At 45.3% G+C, this 15,485-nt stretch overlaps 2 protein-coding genes across 4 annotated transcripts in view; both read right to left on the bottom strand.

Annotated features, from left to right (window-relative positions):
• csad (cysteine sulfinic acid decarboxylase) overlaps positions 1-10,447 on the bottom strand; it is an 11,401-nt gene extending 954 nt beyond the window's left edge. The window contains exons 1-13 of one of the 2 annotated variants that reach the window (XM_031845100.1): positions 10,355-10,447; positions 10,129-10,268; positions 9,917-10,043; positions 9,742-9,832; positions 7,247-7,469; positions 2,892-2,971; positions 1,619-1,673; positions 1,316-1,432; positions 1,148-1,212; positions 938-1,019; positions 648-847; positions 269-320; positions 88-177 (exon numbers count right to left, since the gene is read on the bottom strand). In XM_031845100.1, coding sequence (XP_031700960.1) covers positions 88-177; positions 269-320; positions 648-847; positions 938-1,019; positions 1,148-1,212; positions 1,316-1,432; positions 1,619-1,673; positions 2,892-2,971; positions 7,247-7,469; positions 9,742-9,832; positions 9,917-10,043; positions 10,129-10,268; positions 10,355-10,379 — 1,347 coding nt within the window. In that variant the 5' untranslated portion in view covers positions 10,380-10,447. Of the gene's footprint in view, positions 1-87; positions 178-268; positions 321-647; positions 848-937; positions 1,020-1,147; positions 1,213-1,315; positions 1,433-1,618; positions 1,674-2,891; positions 2,972-7,246; positions 7,470-9,741; positions 9,833-9,916; positions 10,044-10,128; positions 10,269-10,354 lie in introns of those variants that run through there. The other variant, XM_031845101.1, reaches the window with a different exon arrangement.
• A 692-nt stretch (positions 10,448-11,139) lies between these two features.
• Positions 11,140-13,341, bottom strand: LOC116382230 (uncharacterized). 2 transcript variants are annotated; one of them, XM_031845107.1, is made up of 4 exons: positions 13,221-13,341; positions 12,031-12,358; positions 11,852-11,947; positions 11,140-11,765 (listed from the first exon to the last, which is right to left on the bottom strand). In XM_031845107.1, exons 2-4 carry the CDS (start codon positions 12,344-12,346, stop codon positions 11,485-11,487), a joined length of 693 nt encoding a protein of 230 aa, XP_031700967.1. In that variant the 5' UTR covers positions 12,347-12,358; positions 13,221-13,341; the 3' UTR covers positions 11,140-11,484. The 2 variants fall into 2 exon arrangements, with proteins under 2 accessions (XP_031700967.1, XP_031700968.1); XM_031845108.1 differs by having other exon boundaries at positions 11,852-11,932.
• Between the last annotated feature and the right edge of the window lie 2,144 nt (positions 13,342-15,485).

Here is a 15,485-nt window from a genome sequence, read left to right as displayed (position 1 = left end):
TGTGTGTGTGTGTGTGTGTGTGTGTGTGTGTGTGTGTGTGTGTGTGTTGTCTTTAATCTTTCCCAGTCCACTGATACAGAAACTTACTTTTGCCAGTCTGTCCTGGTAATCTGCGTTCCCTTCCTTCCCCCTCATACTGGATGGTATGAACCAGAAGCACACATTCACAAACTCTGGCTGTCCATGGAGACAAACAAACACAGGTGATAAACATTTTTCAACGAGAGAACACCTTATCTTTGTCAGTATGCTTGAGATATTTACTTACCTCATGCAAAAGATGAAACCCCTCTCTTTTCTTCATTTGCTCCACCAGATATCTGCAGGAGAGATGTTATGATATGTTTTCACTTCCTGTTGGCTTGGATCATAACTCAATGGTTAGCAAAGATGAGGAAAATGGGGGGATTAGATGCCAAAAGAAGTATCTTAACCTGCTGTGCAACATGGACCCAAATGATCCTTCTTCCTTAATGTTTATATTAACAAAGATGTAAATAGCCAACTCACTGAAAAGCTTATAACATGAAAACAGATAAATTGCAGTGCTTTCATATTAGCCTATGCCTCATATGGATTAGATCATTTGGAATGCCGCTTGTCTCAACCTTCGCCAGGCTCGTGTTGTGCTACAGCTGCATGCCTACCTTGCATGGCTAAAAGCTTTGTCCACGCGCTCGGTAAAGCCAATGGAGCCAACAGCTTTCCACATCAACCATAACTTCAGACAGTCAACCTTGCGGCTGCACTGCACCGACTTATCCCCGACATCCAGATTCACATCATAGAACTTGTCTTGCTGGAAGAGGTATGTGGCGTTGGCACTGTGGCACTTCTTCAACAAGTTCTGAGGACAAGCAGAAATGACTGATTGTCAAAGATTTTGTGAAAACATAGACCTTTATTTTGTGTATCAGATAATGCTGTAGCCTCAAACCATGGTATCCTGTAGTAGCAAGGCAGAACACTGCAGTCCAGCCCCCAGCATCTTGTGTGGATTCCAGGCTACCGAATTTGCTCTTTTCACAGACACATAAAAACACCCACATCATAAGCCATGTTGTCTATATCTCTCTATGACAATATCGGCACAAAATGTGGCCTTCCTCATAATGAAACATGCAATTTCTGACATGCATATTAATACCTGTGAACCCCTTTCATCAGATGTCTGTGTTGCTTGGAAAAGAGCACGCTCCCTCCCCAGGCAGCCTGAAAAACACAACAAAACAGACAAATCTCTGCATGTTCTTAAACTTGAACAAATACAACAGAAGCTTGTCAACAGGCATTTGTCTTCGACAGGATGACTCACATCTACGTGCATCCAGAGCTTGTGTTTCTCGCAGACATCAGCTATGCGGTCCAGTGGGTCAAACGCACCTCGCACTGTGGTCCCTGACGTGCAGCTTACAAAGAATGGCACTGCACCCTGGTAGACACAAACCGAAAATGAACAAAGCCTTCTTGCACTTGCTGCTTTCCGGTTTGCAAGATGTACAAAGTGTTTTATGTTTAGTTATACTTTGTGGATAATTATTGTTAAAACCAATACAAGAGACCGTAAAACCATAACATGCGTTACAACTTAGTAGTTACTGAAGGCCAGTGAATTTACCTGAGATTGTGCCAGCTTTATCTTTTCATCCAGGTCATCTGGAATCATGCGGCCTCTGAAGCGCACAAGAGAACATAGAGAAGTTAACATTTTGAATGATAGGGCTGCAACTAACAATGATCATAAAGCATAGATTTTTGAATAATCATCATCGATTGGGAGCATTTCTATTGCCTCTTAACGGCTCACAACATGGTGACGGCTGAGCCGGCGGCTCGCAGTTTACGGTGCCAACAGTGCTTACAATGCAAGCAAGAGGGTGGGTGCTACGCTTCTGCAGAGCGGCAGCCGTGATCTAGTCATTGGGGCACGCTCACATGAACAACCATACACTAAAAGCACACGCATTCGGCCCAGATATTTCAACAAAGCAAAGAGCATCACGGATAACACACAGAGGATAGAGGTGGTAAAATGTGTAGATTCTGAGATGCAGCGACAGAACATAATCAGGAGTTTGGTTTCATTTCAGCACAGAGTCTCTTAACTGGGTTTTGCTGTCACTTACTGTCTGTTGCTCTTGTTTGTCTCTCATCACTCCTCTCCTTGATCTGTGTTTAACGGGGGGCGGGGCTGACAAACAGAACTTGGCAGTCCGCTAGCTGGTTGCTCTTGCTATTAATATTAGCTGCTCTGTTGTTAATAATAATGGGCTGAACAAATGTGCATGCAGGTTGAAATGTAACTGTGGTGTTGTTCTGCCAGGAGATGCAGGCACTTAAACCATGTCGGAGTAGAGGGGCTATGAGTAAGGAAAAGTCAGCTAACCGCTAAGCTAATTCTTGCAGTGTAAAATGCCATAAGCATTCAATGCCCAGTCTTAAAGCTTCTATGTGAAAACCTTATTTCTGTAGATTACAGAACACTTGGAATGCACTGCAGAAGAATTTTTGTTTTTGTAATGTTTATGTGCTGAGGTGGTTCACACACACTTCTTATATCATAGACTGTTTTAATCTGATTTGTGAAAGCACTTTCTATATATAAAGGGAGTTCCGATTTATCTGACTGCTTGTTTTAACTTTTGAAAAAGTAGCCATGTACAGTAGTATCGAAAATATCGAAGATACATTGTGATGTAAATCACCAGTGAAGATTCACACCTCCAGGTAAACATCATCCACTGTATACATTACATATACTATACATAGCCAATAGTTGTTTGTTGCTATATTTATGCTCTGAATCACTTATATGCACCCAATTGATTATGAAAATGAATGAGCTCATTTATTATCAATGGTTTCTGCTGTTATTATGAAAAACACTTTACCTTTCATCCACTTTCACTATGATGACATTGTCTGTCCCAATTCCCAGAAAGGCAGCCCCTTTCGTCACAGAGTAATGGCTCTGAAAAAACCACACGTAGGGCATTTCTCATTTCACAATTTTTCCTGCCTCCTCGTCTCCTCCCTCGGAGCTCCTCGGAGCTTGCCGGAAGAGCTATGAGCGAGGAAACACCGCTGTATCCTTTGCGGAAGCCTTTTTGGCACCCATCCATCCATCCATCCATTTTCCTCCGCTTATCCGGGGTCGGGTCGCGGTGGCAGCAGGCCAAGCAGGCTGACCCAGACTTCCCTCTCACCGGCAACATGTTCCAGCTCATTCTGGGGGATCCCGAGGCGTTCCCAGGCCAGCTGGGAGATGTAATCTCTCCAGTGTGTTCTGGGTCTTCCCCGGGGGTCTCTTCCCAGTTGGACGTGCCTGGAAAACCTCCAGTGGGAGGCGTCCAGGAGGCATCCTAGTTAGATACCCGAACCACCTCAGCTGACTCCTTTCGATGCGAAGGAGTAGCGGCTCGACTCCAAGCTCCCTCCTGATGACCGAGCTCCTTACCCTATCTCTAAGGCTGAGCCCGGCCACCCTATGGAGGAAACTCATTTTGGCTTGTAGCCGCGACCTTGTCCTTTCGGTCACCCAGAGTTCGTGACCATAGGTGAGGGTAGGAACGTAGACCGACTGGTAAATTGAGAGCTTTGCCTTCCGGCTCAGCTCCCTCTTCACCAAAACGGCCGGGTGCAGAGCATGCTTTACTGCTGCAGCCGTACCGATCCGCCTGTCAATCTCCCGCTCCATGTTACCCTCACTCGTGAACAAGACCCCGAGATACTTGGGGTACTTGGTAACTCCTTTGCTTGAGGTAGGCACTCTGTCCCCACCTGGAGGGAGCAATCCACCGGTTTCCGGCAGAGAACCATGGCCTCAGATTTGGAGGTGCTAACTCTCATCCCCACCGCTTCACACTCGGCTGCAAACCGCCCCAGTGAATGCTGGAGGTCATGATCCGAGGAAGCTAACAGGACCACATCATCTGCAAACAGCAGAGAGGCGATCCCCCCCGAACCTGACGTTCTCCGCCCCCAGGCTGCGCCTAGATATCCTGTCCTTGAAAGTCACAAACAGGACTGGTGACAAAGGGCAGCCCTGGCGGAGGCCAACACCCACCGGGAACGTGTCTGACTTATTGCCGAGAATGCGGACACAGCTCCTACTGCAGTCGTACAGAGACGGGATCGCCCGTTTTAATGGGTCCGGCACCCCATACTCCCGCAGCACCCCCCACAAGAACCCCCGAGGGACCCGGTCGAAAGCCTTCTCCAAGTCCACAAAGCACATGTAGACTGGTTGGGCAAACTCCCAGAACCCCTCCAGTAGTCTTGCGAGGGTAAAGAGCTGGTCCACTGTTCCACGGCCGGGACAGAATCCGCATTGCTCCTCTTGACTCTGAGGTTCTACAAACAGTCGGAGCCTCCTTTCCAGCACCCTGGCATAAGCCTTCCCCGGGAGGCTGAGTAGTGTGATACCCCGGTAGTTCGAGCACACTCTCCGGTCCCCCTTTTTGAAGATGGGAACCACCACCCCGGTCTGCCAGTCCATGGGCACTGATCCCGACCCCAATGCGACATTGAAGAGGCGTGTCAGCCAGGACAGCCCAACTATGTCCAGCACTTTCAGCATCTCAAGGCGGATCTCATCCGCCCCCGGCGCCTTGCCACCAAGGAGCTTTTTAACTACCTCAGCGGCCTCTGCCAAGGATATGGGTGAGCCTCCCCCTAGGTCCTCAGGCGCTGCCTGACATGTCCTCTGCAGAGGACATGTTGGTCGGGTTTAAGAGTTCCTCAAAGTGCTCTTTCCACTGCCCGACGATGTCCCCCGTCCGGGTCAGCAGTTCCCCCCCTGCTGAGAACAGCCTGGGGTAAGCCCTGCTTTCCCTTCCTGAGCCATCGGATGGTTTGCCAAAACCTCCTTGAGGCCAACCGAAAGTCCTTCTCCATGGCCCCCCCCGAACTCCTCCCATGCCCGAGTTTTAGCATTCGCGACCACCACAGCTGCAGCCTTTCTGGCCTGCCGGTACCTGTCAGCTGCTTCAGGAGACCCCTGGGCCAACCAGACCTTGAAGGTCTCCTTCTTCAGCTTGACGGCTTCCCTCACCTCCGGTGTCCACCACCGGGTTCTCGGGTTGCCGCCACGACAGGCACCGATGACCTTCCGGCCACAGCTCCTAGCGGCCGCGTCCACAATAGAGGCTTTGAACATGGTCATTCAGATTCCATGTCCCCAGCCTCCCTCGGAATGTGTGAGAAGTTCTTCCGGAGGTGGGAGTTAAAGACCTCCCGGACAGGGTCCTCCGCCAGACGTTCCCAGTTCACCCTCACTACACATTTGGGCTTGCGGGTCTTTCCAACCGGTTCCCCCGCCATCTGATCCAACTCACCACCAGGTGGTGATCAGTTGACAGCTCTGCTCCCCTCTTCACCCGAGTGTCCAAGACATACGGCCGCAAATCAAATGATACGATTACAAAGTCGATCATTGATCTCCGGCCTAAGGTGTTCTGGTACCAGGTACACTTATGAGCCACCTTATGTTCGAACATGGTGTTCGTTATGGCCAAACCGTGGCAAGCACAGAAGTCCAATAACGAGACACCATTCGGGTTCAGATCGGGCAAGCCGTTCCTCCCAATCACCCCCCGCCAGGTTTCTCCGTCATTGCCCACGTGAGCGTTGAAGTCCCCCAGGAGAACTATGGAGTCGGTAGGCGGAGCCCTTTCCAGGACCCCTCCCACCTACTCCAAGAAGGCCGGATACTCCGAACTGCTGTTTGGTGCATAAGCACCAACCACAGTCAGAGCCTTGCTCCCCACTCCCGCCCGGCGCCTCTCACCCTGGGCAACTCCGGAAAAGGACAAAGTCCAACCCCTCTCTAGGAGCTTGGTTCCAGAGCCAGCGCTGTGTGTGGAGGTGAGTCCAATTATATCTAGCTGGTATCGCTCCACCTCCTGCACCAGCTCTGGCTCTTTCCCCGCTAGCGAGGTGACCTTCCACGTCCCTAGAGCTAGTCTATGCTGCCGGCGATCGGCTCGCCCAGGCCTCCCGCCTGACCCGCCGCCCGGTCTGCATTGCACCTGACCCCGATGCTTGTCCCTGCGGGTGATGGGTCCACAGGGTGGCTGCTCCATGCTGTTTCTTCGGGCTGAGCCTGACCGGGCCCCATGGGCGAAGGCCCGGCCACCAGATGCTCGCCGACGAGCTGCCCTCCTGGGTCTGGCTCCGGGAGGGTGCCCCGGTTTCCCTGATCCGGGCGAGGTGGCTGAAGTCCGTGGGCTGCTTATCATTAGGGTCGTTTTAAACCGCTCTTAGTCTGGGCTCTCCCCTGAGACCTGTTTACCTTGGGAGACCCTACCAGGGCTAATGCCCCGGACAAAATAGCTCCCAGGATCACTGAGCCACTCAAACTCCTCCACCACGTTAAGGTGGCGATTCGCGGAGAAGCGAATCACCCGTTACAAATAAAAGAGGCGTGAAATGATCGCAAACCAGAACTCTACAAATGTAACAGTTCCTTTTGTATTTATAATTTGTAGTTATTTAAGATGATCAAATGAACGATCAAACTTTCTGCCCCTCACTGCTTGTGTGTAGTGCTTCATAACACGCTTTTCTAAACAAATTCCTTGATAACATTTCACCTGGATATTACTTGAATTTATATATTAAATGTAGAATACATCCAATTCAACTGCTATAATCGTGATATGATGTTTAGAGGTGCAAACAGCTGCGGACATCAAATTAGTATCGATAAGACCGTTCTCTTGATTTTAGCCCTTATTTGCTGTATTTCATGTTATCATATAGATAGACAGGACTGTGTTTGTGTGCATATAATATATATATATATATATCTATATATATAATATATCACTCAATCATAAGTCACTCTTTCTTCCTATAGTAGTTTTTATACAAACATTTGCTGTGCTTCACACAATAAAATATGCGTAGGCTATATACGTGTGTCTGTGTGATATCTGAACATTTTCGTCACATTATACCACGTTGTGAATTAAAGCAAAAGTAAGTGTTGTGCAAAACAATGAACAGCTGATCCAGCCGGAGACAGTTCTACAGCATCTTTGATGCAGCTGTGACTCACGTCATAATTGATTGATGTCACTTTAAAAGGAATTTGTTAAATGTCTGTTGCCTTAACTCCTCTCTCCTTGCATCTCTTCCTCGCAAGGAAATGAATCAAGGATGTACAAAGTGGGAAATGAGAAATGCCTATAAACTACAGTGTGTGTCAACAAACATCTCTGTCTGTTTGATGGCCAATCCTTACCTCTGAAGATGTAAAGATGTTTAGTCTTGGGAGACCACACAGCCCCTTACTTTTGACCTCTGGCAAAAGTTGGTAGCGTGCGAGGTTCATGGCGTACATATTAGAGGTAGAACCCCCTGGGCAGAAAAGACCGTCACCTTCTGTCCAGCCAACCATCTGCCGCAGTCCTCTCAGAACCTCAGTCTCCATCAGCACAAACACTGGGGCCACCTCATAGGTGAAGCTGCCATTGACACACAAAAGTTGTATTTCATACTATTGCATTGTATTCTACATTTTATACACACAAACATTACCACACCAGAAGCGGAAAGTAATTTAGTACATTTACTCAAACATTGTACCTCTTCCTATATATATCTTCCATATCTCGATTACCGTTAATCCAATCTACTCCACACATGGCGGGTGTATTGCTGGGCACCTATAGTCATCTATAGTTGTTATTTGTAAAAAAAACAACACCTAAAATACGTAAATTATTGTCTTTTATTTAAATATTTGCTTAAAACATTTTTGTTGGGCAATACTAGTTTTAATGTTAATGTTAAGTTAAACAGGTCATAATTCCCTCACTAATATCTATTTTACATTGCTGTGAAAACATCTTCAAACAACTGTATTTATTGAGGTTTCTCGCCCAAAACTAAATTTTACAAGATTACTGTCACAGCTCTGCTTCCATTATCCAGGCAGAGGAAAGGTCAGACTCCCGTTCCCGGCAGCGGGCTCCAGTTCCAGCCGCTGCCGCCTCCAAGTCGCATCGACTTCCAGTTCCTGCCGCTGCCACCTCTGCGTTGCAGCGACCTCCAGTTTCTGCCGCTGCCGCCTCCGAGCAGCAGCGACCTCCGGTTCCTGCTGCTGCCGCTTCCGCGATGCAGCGACCTCCGTTTCCTGCCGCTGCCGCCTGCACGCTGCAGCGACCTCCGGTTCCTGCAGCTGCCGCCTCTGAGCAGCAGCGACCTCCCGTCACCGAGAGTCTGAATCCTGTTCCCCGGAGCCCCGTCTCAGAGAGTCTGAATCCTGTTCCCCCGGAGCCCCGTCTCCGAGAGTCGGAGCCCAATTCCCCTCTTGATCCACAGCCTCTAAAGTTCAGATCCCCAGCCACTAGAGTTCAGATCCCCTCTCGATCCCCAGCCTCTACAGTTCAGTTCCCCTCTCGATCCCCAGCCTCTACAGTTCAGTTCCCCTCTCGATCCCCAGCCTCTAAAGTTCAGATCCCCAGCCTCTAGAGTTCAGTTCTACCCGCCCGTTTAGCTCGTCTTGTTCCCGGGTTTCCCATCTGCCTGCCCTGCCTCATTCTGCTGGATTTTCCCCCTTGTCTCCGGTCTTGTCCGTGGATCCCGTGTTGTGTCCTGTAAGTTTCCTGTGTTGATTTAATTCTTCATTAAATACCTGCTTCAAGCTACTCTGTCTGGCCTGCATTTGAGTCCTCCACCACACCCCGTGACAATTACATTTGGACACATCATGATAATGTTTACCTTTGCCCCATCATCATTTTTACTGTGTGGACTTTGGATCCATTATGTTACTGAATTAAACCTCCTTTAACAGCTGTTGCAAGTGGATCTGTGCTAGGGAGAGACTCTGTGCTATCGGTAGAGGAGCTGTCAGCAGCATGCATGGGAATGAATTATAAAATAACAGGCCTACGTGTCTGATGAAGTTAGATTCTGAAATCTTGCTATGCTGTTAGCTCCATTATTTACCCAAGCAGGAATTGGCAGTGGTAGAAGAAGAAGGCTGCGCAAAACTTTTCAGAAGTAAAACTATTAATTATTAATAGAGTCCAGTAAAAGTCCTGCATTCAAACGTTTACTTCAAGTGAATATTTACGGTTGAATCTTGTATGCCCTGACAAAGGCACTTTGGACTGAAAGCTCACATAAATTAAGCAACAGTAGTTAAGATTACCCCAAATGGAGCAATGGTTATCCTGCAACTTCAAGTGAAAAAGAGGCATTATCAGCACAAAATGTACTAAACATCTGTTCAAGCTTTCGATTTGAATATGATGCTGGATAGTTTAATGACTTATTATGCATCTTATTAGAGTTGTTATATTTTGTGAGTAAAATCTGAATCTGCAACTTTACCAGTAACATTTCAGGTAAATGTCTTCTGAAGTACAAGTACAGATAAAGTAGCATAGAGTTAAGTTATATTTTTTAAGTCCTTAGGACCTTTTGCAAGTCATTTTGTGATACAATGAGTTAGAATAGTAAAATAATCCAGACTCTGATACTTTGCCTGCACCATGTCTCTGTTTGCATACCTGGTTTTGATCATTGCCTGTTATTTTTATTATCAACATGCTCTCAACTTGTGGTTTTGAGTCTGTTCTGTGCCAGGTTATTGCTCCATTTACTTCTTCCTCCACAGACTAATACGGTCACATTATCTTATATATTGCATCATATTTAACAGACTTTTTCATCCACCCAAAAATGATGGGCTTACATGCTTTAGTTATACATTAGGTTGATTCTTACAGGTTAGTGTTGAGAGCCTCAGTGAGGAATCGGCCAGCCAGGGCATGATAGTCCACTCCTGCAAACTGCTGATTAAGAAAACGTGGGTGACCTGAAAGAAACCAGAGCAGTGTTATCATGAAAGAACAATGGACAATCTATAGTCTATAGACAATCAGTGTCTCAGCAGTCTTACTTGTCTTGATGCTGTACTTGGCGACATCTTTAACCCTCTGTAGGAGCCTGTGTGAAGGCTCCCCCGTTTCCCTGAGCTCCAGGTCCAGCAGCAGAGCCAGCTCCTCGGGCTCTTTCCATTCACAAACCTGCCAGAAGAACACATGGCTTATGAGTTTTTCTCAGAGTACTCACTCTAATCTGACACCATTGTCATTTTAGGCAGCGCAAGACCTTTTGCTTAACGTCCGTGCCCTTGCAGAGCACCTCCTCCATAATAATTTTAAAGGCATCGTTCAAGAAGAGTTGGCCCTCTGTATGGTCAACTGGAGGCTCATCCAGGTCACGGAGAATGCCTGATTCCTGCCCTTCCACTGTTATCAGAACAGTTAAACGCATGAACAAACACTGCCAGAAGAGTTATAAACAACAGCAGACATGTATAGCACACTCTACTTACATGAGACCGGGAACATGTTTGCCATCTCTTCCCTTTTAGCGGCTGTACTGAGAAGGCAGACAGCAGAAAATGGCTTCTTATCAAGTTTCGTGGTAGGGGGAGGGAATAGTATGGAAGCCCATTTCCGCCAGCAACAAACAAATAAAAAATCACTCCAAAAATAATGAATAAAGTTATTTTTTAATTTACACATAGACACACACAAAAAAGAGAGTAATTATGAGATAGAAAGTCGGTTTTATTCTTTGTACGCCAGAGGTGCTTCTTGTTGAAAATCCTTTCAAGGATACGTTTGCTGAGTACAATTGAAGTATTTGTGTTGTAAAGCCACGTTTAAAGTAGTCTTGAATGTACTCACAATCTATTTCTATGTCAAATGTTGGGTGACCTGAAGAGCTGCTTCTATGACTGTGTTAAAGTGTATTATAATTCCGACTTTTTATCTCATAATTTCTCTTTTTAGTTGATGTTGTAAATAAAATTGAAAAAATAATAACTTTATAAAAAAATATATATTTTTTTGCTGCTGGAAATGGGCTTCCATAGTATTTACCTTTGTCCCATAAATATAATGTTGCCTGGAGGGAAAAGAATGGGAGGAGCAATACAGCAGTGGAACTAGGCACAGAGTCGCTATCTCAAAAGACACACCAAGATGTATCGTCTTAATAGTGTTTTCCGAATGTCTCCTTGACTGGAAGGAGAATAATCTTTAACATAGACACCATGAACAGAGAATTTAAAAAACAGTTCTTTCAAAGAAGTTTCATAAAACAAAACTTTTTATATTATTGTAATGAAAGCTGTTATATAAAAGAAGATCATTGACCTTAATATCTTAAGGTTAAGGCTTTACAATCAGCCAGACACCCTCTGTCCTCAGTCCCATAATTCGGCATAGTAGCAGAATTACATGAACAATCAGGATGACAAACTTCTATACATACTCTGTGTATGAAGAACCTTGAACAAAAGGCCTCAGTGGCACTAAATGGCACTCCGGGTTTATTCCATAAAGTATGAAAGTCTTCAAGTGTTGTTTTTCCTGATATGGAATGAGTCCAGAGAAACACACTCATTGTGAGTTAAAACAGGGTTGCAGTCTCAGCAAGTACCCGAGAGTGAAGGCCTCAGTCAGTCTCCAACAGCGAGTCAATGCTTTCAGGTGGCAGCGCCCAGTCGCTCTGACTGAGCAGCGAGTGCAGGTCAGCAGCAGTTGCTTTTTCCCTCTGGCGGGTTTTCCAGAAGCGCAGCATGGCGAACACTCGCTCCACATGGAGCGAGTTGTCTTCTTCAATCTGTTCCAGCTTCACAGAGGGGACGTCCAGAGCCAGTCTGCCGATCTCCCTCCAAGATCTGCCAATGGTACGAGCCACCATCATCAGCTGCCTCTCCTTCACTAAGCCCGGGCCTGTGCAGTGAGACAGAGGCGGATACAGTAGGTGACGTTCTCTGCAATGCTTTAAGGAGAATAGCTTTGAGTGTAGTGTGACCCACCTTTGTTGCAGATCTTTTTGGATGGAATGGTCTCTTGTAAGTCAGAAGCTGGTTTTCTCTTTTTTGATGGTTCGCCCTTTCCTTGTAAAGAGAACACTTTTATATTTCACATTGGAAACTACCAGTATTATATAATAAGATTAGTGAAACTACTGAACAGACCTGTTCAGTAGTCCTACCTGAAGACAATGTGTTGACTTGCACATCCTTAATAAAGCGAAGCATTGGGAAGGTCCCCTGCAGGTCCTGGTCGTTCAGCAGTTCCAGCAGACCTCGCGCTGCTTCAGGACCCCTCTGGATGATGTGATCCAGCAGGTCTGTCACCTTCTCACTAGGAACCCGGCAAGCTTTCACCTGCTGGTAGCCGTGAGCAGACAGCAAACAGCGAGAGTCTGCATGCTGCAGGACAAAATCGGCATCTGCGCTTAGAATTTCAATCAGCTTGACCTTCTGGCTTCTGAGTAGTTGGATTTCTGCTGCTGGTTCCTCAGCCATGACTGAATGTCACTTAAATAAGAAAAAAAAAAGTGATGATGAATTATTTTAATGCACGTGCAAATCTGAAATAACTGTGAAAGCAACTATTGATTCCATTGTGGCAATTCAGCAAAACAGTTATCTTTTGTCCTCAAGTCAGATATTTCACATTCAGGTTCTCCCAATGAGGTCACGGTGTACTTCTTTAAGCAATGAAACCTTCACAGATATTGATCAGTGATGTGAGTGATATGGTGACGGGTTGTCTCAATTGCATTTACAGCATTTTTTGCCCAATAGTCTATTCCTCTTGTTGCTGATGAGTTTAAGCACACTGTGAGGGAATCTTGGGCTACCGTATTTACATCTGAAACAAGGTTATTATAACCCATTTATAAATACAGCTGATGGGGTTTAAATCCTTGAAAGACTTGCATTTTGTAATGGGGGCTACAGCAAGTGAGATGTCTTAGTGATGCTGTTTACTTAAACAAGTACTGATTGTTTGTGAAAGTAAGTAGCCTTGGTCATGAAGAATGTCAAGCCTAAAAAGAAATATAGTATTTTTCATTTAAGTTCATGTATAGACCGACTGTGCGCTACTAATGTAATAATCTACAACAGTTCAATAAGAGCTCAACTATACAACTCAATATTCTGAGAAAAAACACTTTCAGAACAATGTGTTTGATATGTTAACACAATGTTATTTACGTTCTGATACTGCATTTCAATAGCGTTTATGTGTCATTAGTCGCGCGCTGAATATCTGTGTCTGGACTTCCTGGTGCGCGCAGCATCTGTTGTTGATCTGCACCAGATGCGCTTCACTCTCTTTCACCAAGTGCGGCTTTATGTTACAAACTAAATCTATTCACATTAAGACTCTTACCATATTGTAACAGCTGGAGAATAGAGAAAACAACACGATTGAACAGAAGCAGGTTGTTTGCGGACATAAGGGAAACAGCTTCTTTGTTTACATGGTTTGGATCACTTGTTCCTGACTACTCCCGCTGCTTTCCCTTCTTCGTCTGTTTTCTGCAGCCTAATGCGTTACTATGCGCTCATGTTACCGTCAGCATTTCACCGTGCTTCCCTCCACTGGATGGATGACTTCACTGCAATAATCTGCCGAGGCTGTGAGGATTTAGAGACATCTGGTGGAATTGATCACACACTGCACTCGCTACTGAGAAAGGCACTCAGAGATATTTTATTTAAGGATAAATAACACAATGTCGTAATAAAGATAACCCTTTATTGATTCACATGTCACAGCAGAGACAGAGACAGTCTGAGAGGTAAGAAGACGGATAATAACTGTTTGAATGAAACACATGAAAAATGAAAATATGAAATGGACAAAATTATAGGTGGTGTTAAAAAACCCGTTATACAATATATACAGAGATTATACCTTAGACTATATTGAAATGAATTGTGTTGCAAAGAAGTCTAGTAGTGCAACTACTGTAGTGTCAATATATAGATATGTAGGTCCCACCTGTCTGTCCGGCTATCTATCCATCTATCCGTCTATATATCTGCCTGTCTGTCCATCTATCTATCTGTATGTCCTTTGCAAAAACATAAAAGGAGACTAGAAGAGAAAAGCATGATGGTATGTGTCATGCTGTTTCACTGGAATGAACTCAAAAAGAGACAAACACTCAGTGTTGTTGTTATACATTTAAATTCTTAAACCGTAAACTCAACGGCCTCTCTTCTTCTGGACCCTCTTAGTCAAAACACAAAGATCAAACATTCATGTCGACTCTGAGGAATGCGTTGTTGTTCATGCCATGGAAGTGGAATGCTGTTAACATGGGAATAAATATTTGATTGATTTGTTTGAGCAGAAAAGATTCCCCGAATGACCACCAAACAGAAGATGTGTGTGTGTGTGTGTGTGTGTTTCCAGCTACATGTACGGTCATGTGAATGATGTAGGATACACAGCACATCTGAGTTTCGTGTATCATTTCCTCCCAAGGCCTCTGACTGTTACCGGACAACAATTATCAGCCGCCACCGGTCACACGTCTGCTTAGCTTGTTTACTCAGCTTCAGCTCTGGGAAATGACAAATCAATATCTTATTCCTGGACAGATATTTGCTTTGTGTGAGAGGAAAAGCCTCTCGAGCCCATTTCATCCACACACTGTATACACTCTGAGTCACTGTGTGTATTAGCTGTCTGAATAAATCCAGTTCTCTCTGCCTACAGTGGGTGGAAAGAGTAGAGAGAACTATCATTTATTCTTATTGTTTATTCTTTCCACCCAGGTGAGGCTGTAAGAGAGGAATGCACCATTCATCTGCCTTTATGTACTTCTAACGACTTTATTATGCTATACATTTGCATTATGTTCAGACTTGATCGTGAGAAGTCTTGATCGTGAGAAGATACATTGTGACTTACACAAAGCTTACACAAAGCTGAAAATGCAGTGATCTACTGATCTAAGAAAATATACATGTGTTGACACTCTGGTGAGCTTTCAACTCCAAATGCTGTATAATGTGCCTGTGGAATGTGCATTTAGTCATTTTGCATTAAATCACTGCAGCACAAGTGGAGCATACTCTGTATGGCAGATGAAAATGAACTCACTCTGCCACTGATCGAGTGCGGTACCACTCATACCCTCATGCTTTTCAGGCCCCATCGCACTCTCTGTCAAGTGGTAAACTCCATTTGTATGTGCATGCTAGTGGTGGATGGTATAATAGCTTGGACGCTCCACAGTGCTGATGGAGAATAATGCTGTTTCCTGATGAGTGGCTCTGGCTCTATTCCACAGACCTCTGCACCTGGAAAATTGGGATTTTGTAGAAGAGAGAACGTGTGCGTGTGTGTGTGTGTGTGTGAGTTTATTTATGCATGTATACAATTCAAGAGTGAGCCAGCGCAGCAGCTTATCCCCTCCACGCCTTAACTGAGAAATTAGATTTACATGTAAAGTAACAGACAAGGGAAATCGCTATTACTGACTGTCTTTAGCACTCTGAACCTCAAGGGACACAATGGAGTTGGTTCTACATTTGTTTGGATCAAACATCTCTTTGCACGCACTTTCACAAAACATGGGTATGGAATTTTATGTGTTTACAAAGAAACAAACAAGCACATAAATGGAACTCCTTTACAAGA

Source organism: Anarrhichthys ocellatus, unplaced genomic scaffold (assembly GCF_004355925.1).
Source record: "Anarrhichthys ocellatus isolate YVR2014 unplaced genomic scaffold, GSC_Weel_1.0 scaffold5, whole genome shotgun sequence".
Taxonomy (NCBI): domain Eukaryota; kingdom Metazoa; phylum Chordata; class Actinopteri; order Perciformes; family Anarhichadidae; genus Anarrhichthys; species Anarrhichthys ocellatus.
The sequence above is the reverse complement of the archived record's forward strand: the minus strand, read 5'-3'. Positions and strand labels throughout refer to the sequence as shown.

Excerpts from the sequence above, each read along its gene's own strand:
- LOC116382230 (XM_031845107.1), bottom strand. The coding sequence starts at position 12,346 with ATGGCTGAGGAACCAGCAGCAGAAATCCAACTACTCAGAAGCCAGAAG. Across the intron at positions 11,948-12,030 it reads AGTCAACACATTGTCTTCAG|TGTTCTCTTTACAAGGAAAG; the intron begins GTAGGACTACTG and ends GAAATATAAAAG. Across the intron at positions 11,766-11,851 it reads CAAAAAGATCTGCAACAAAG|GCCCGGGCTTAGTGAAGGAG; the intron begins GTGGGTCACACT and ends CTCACTGCACAG.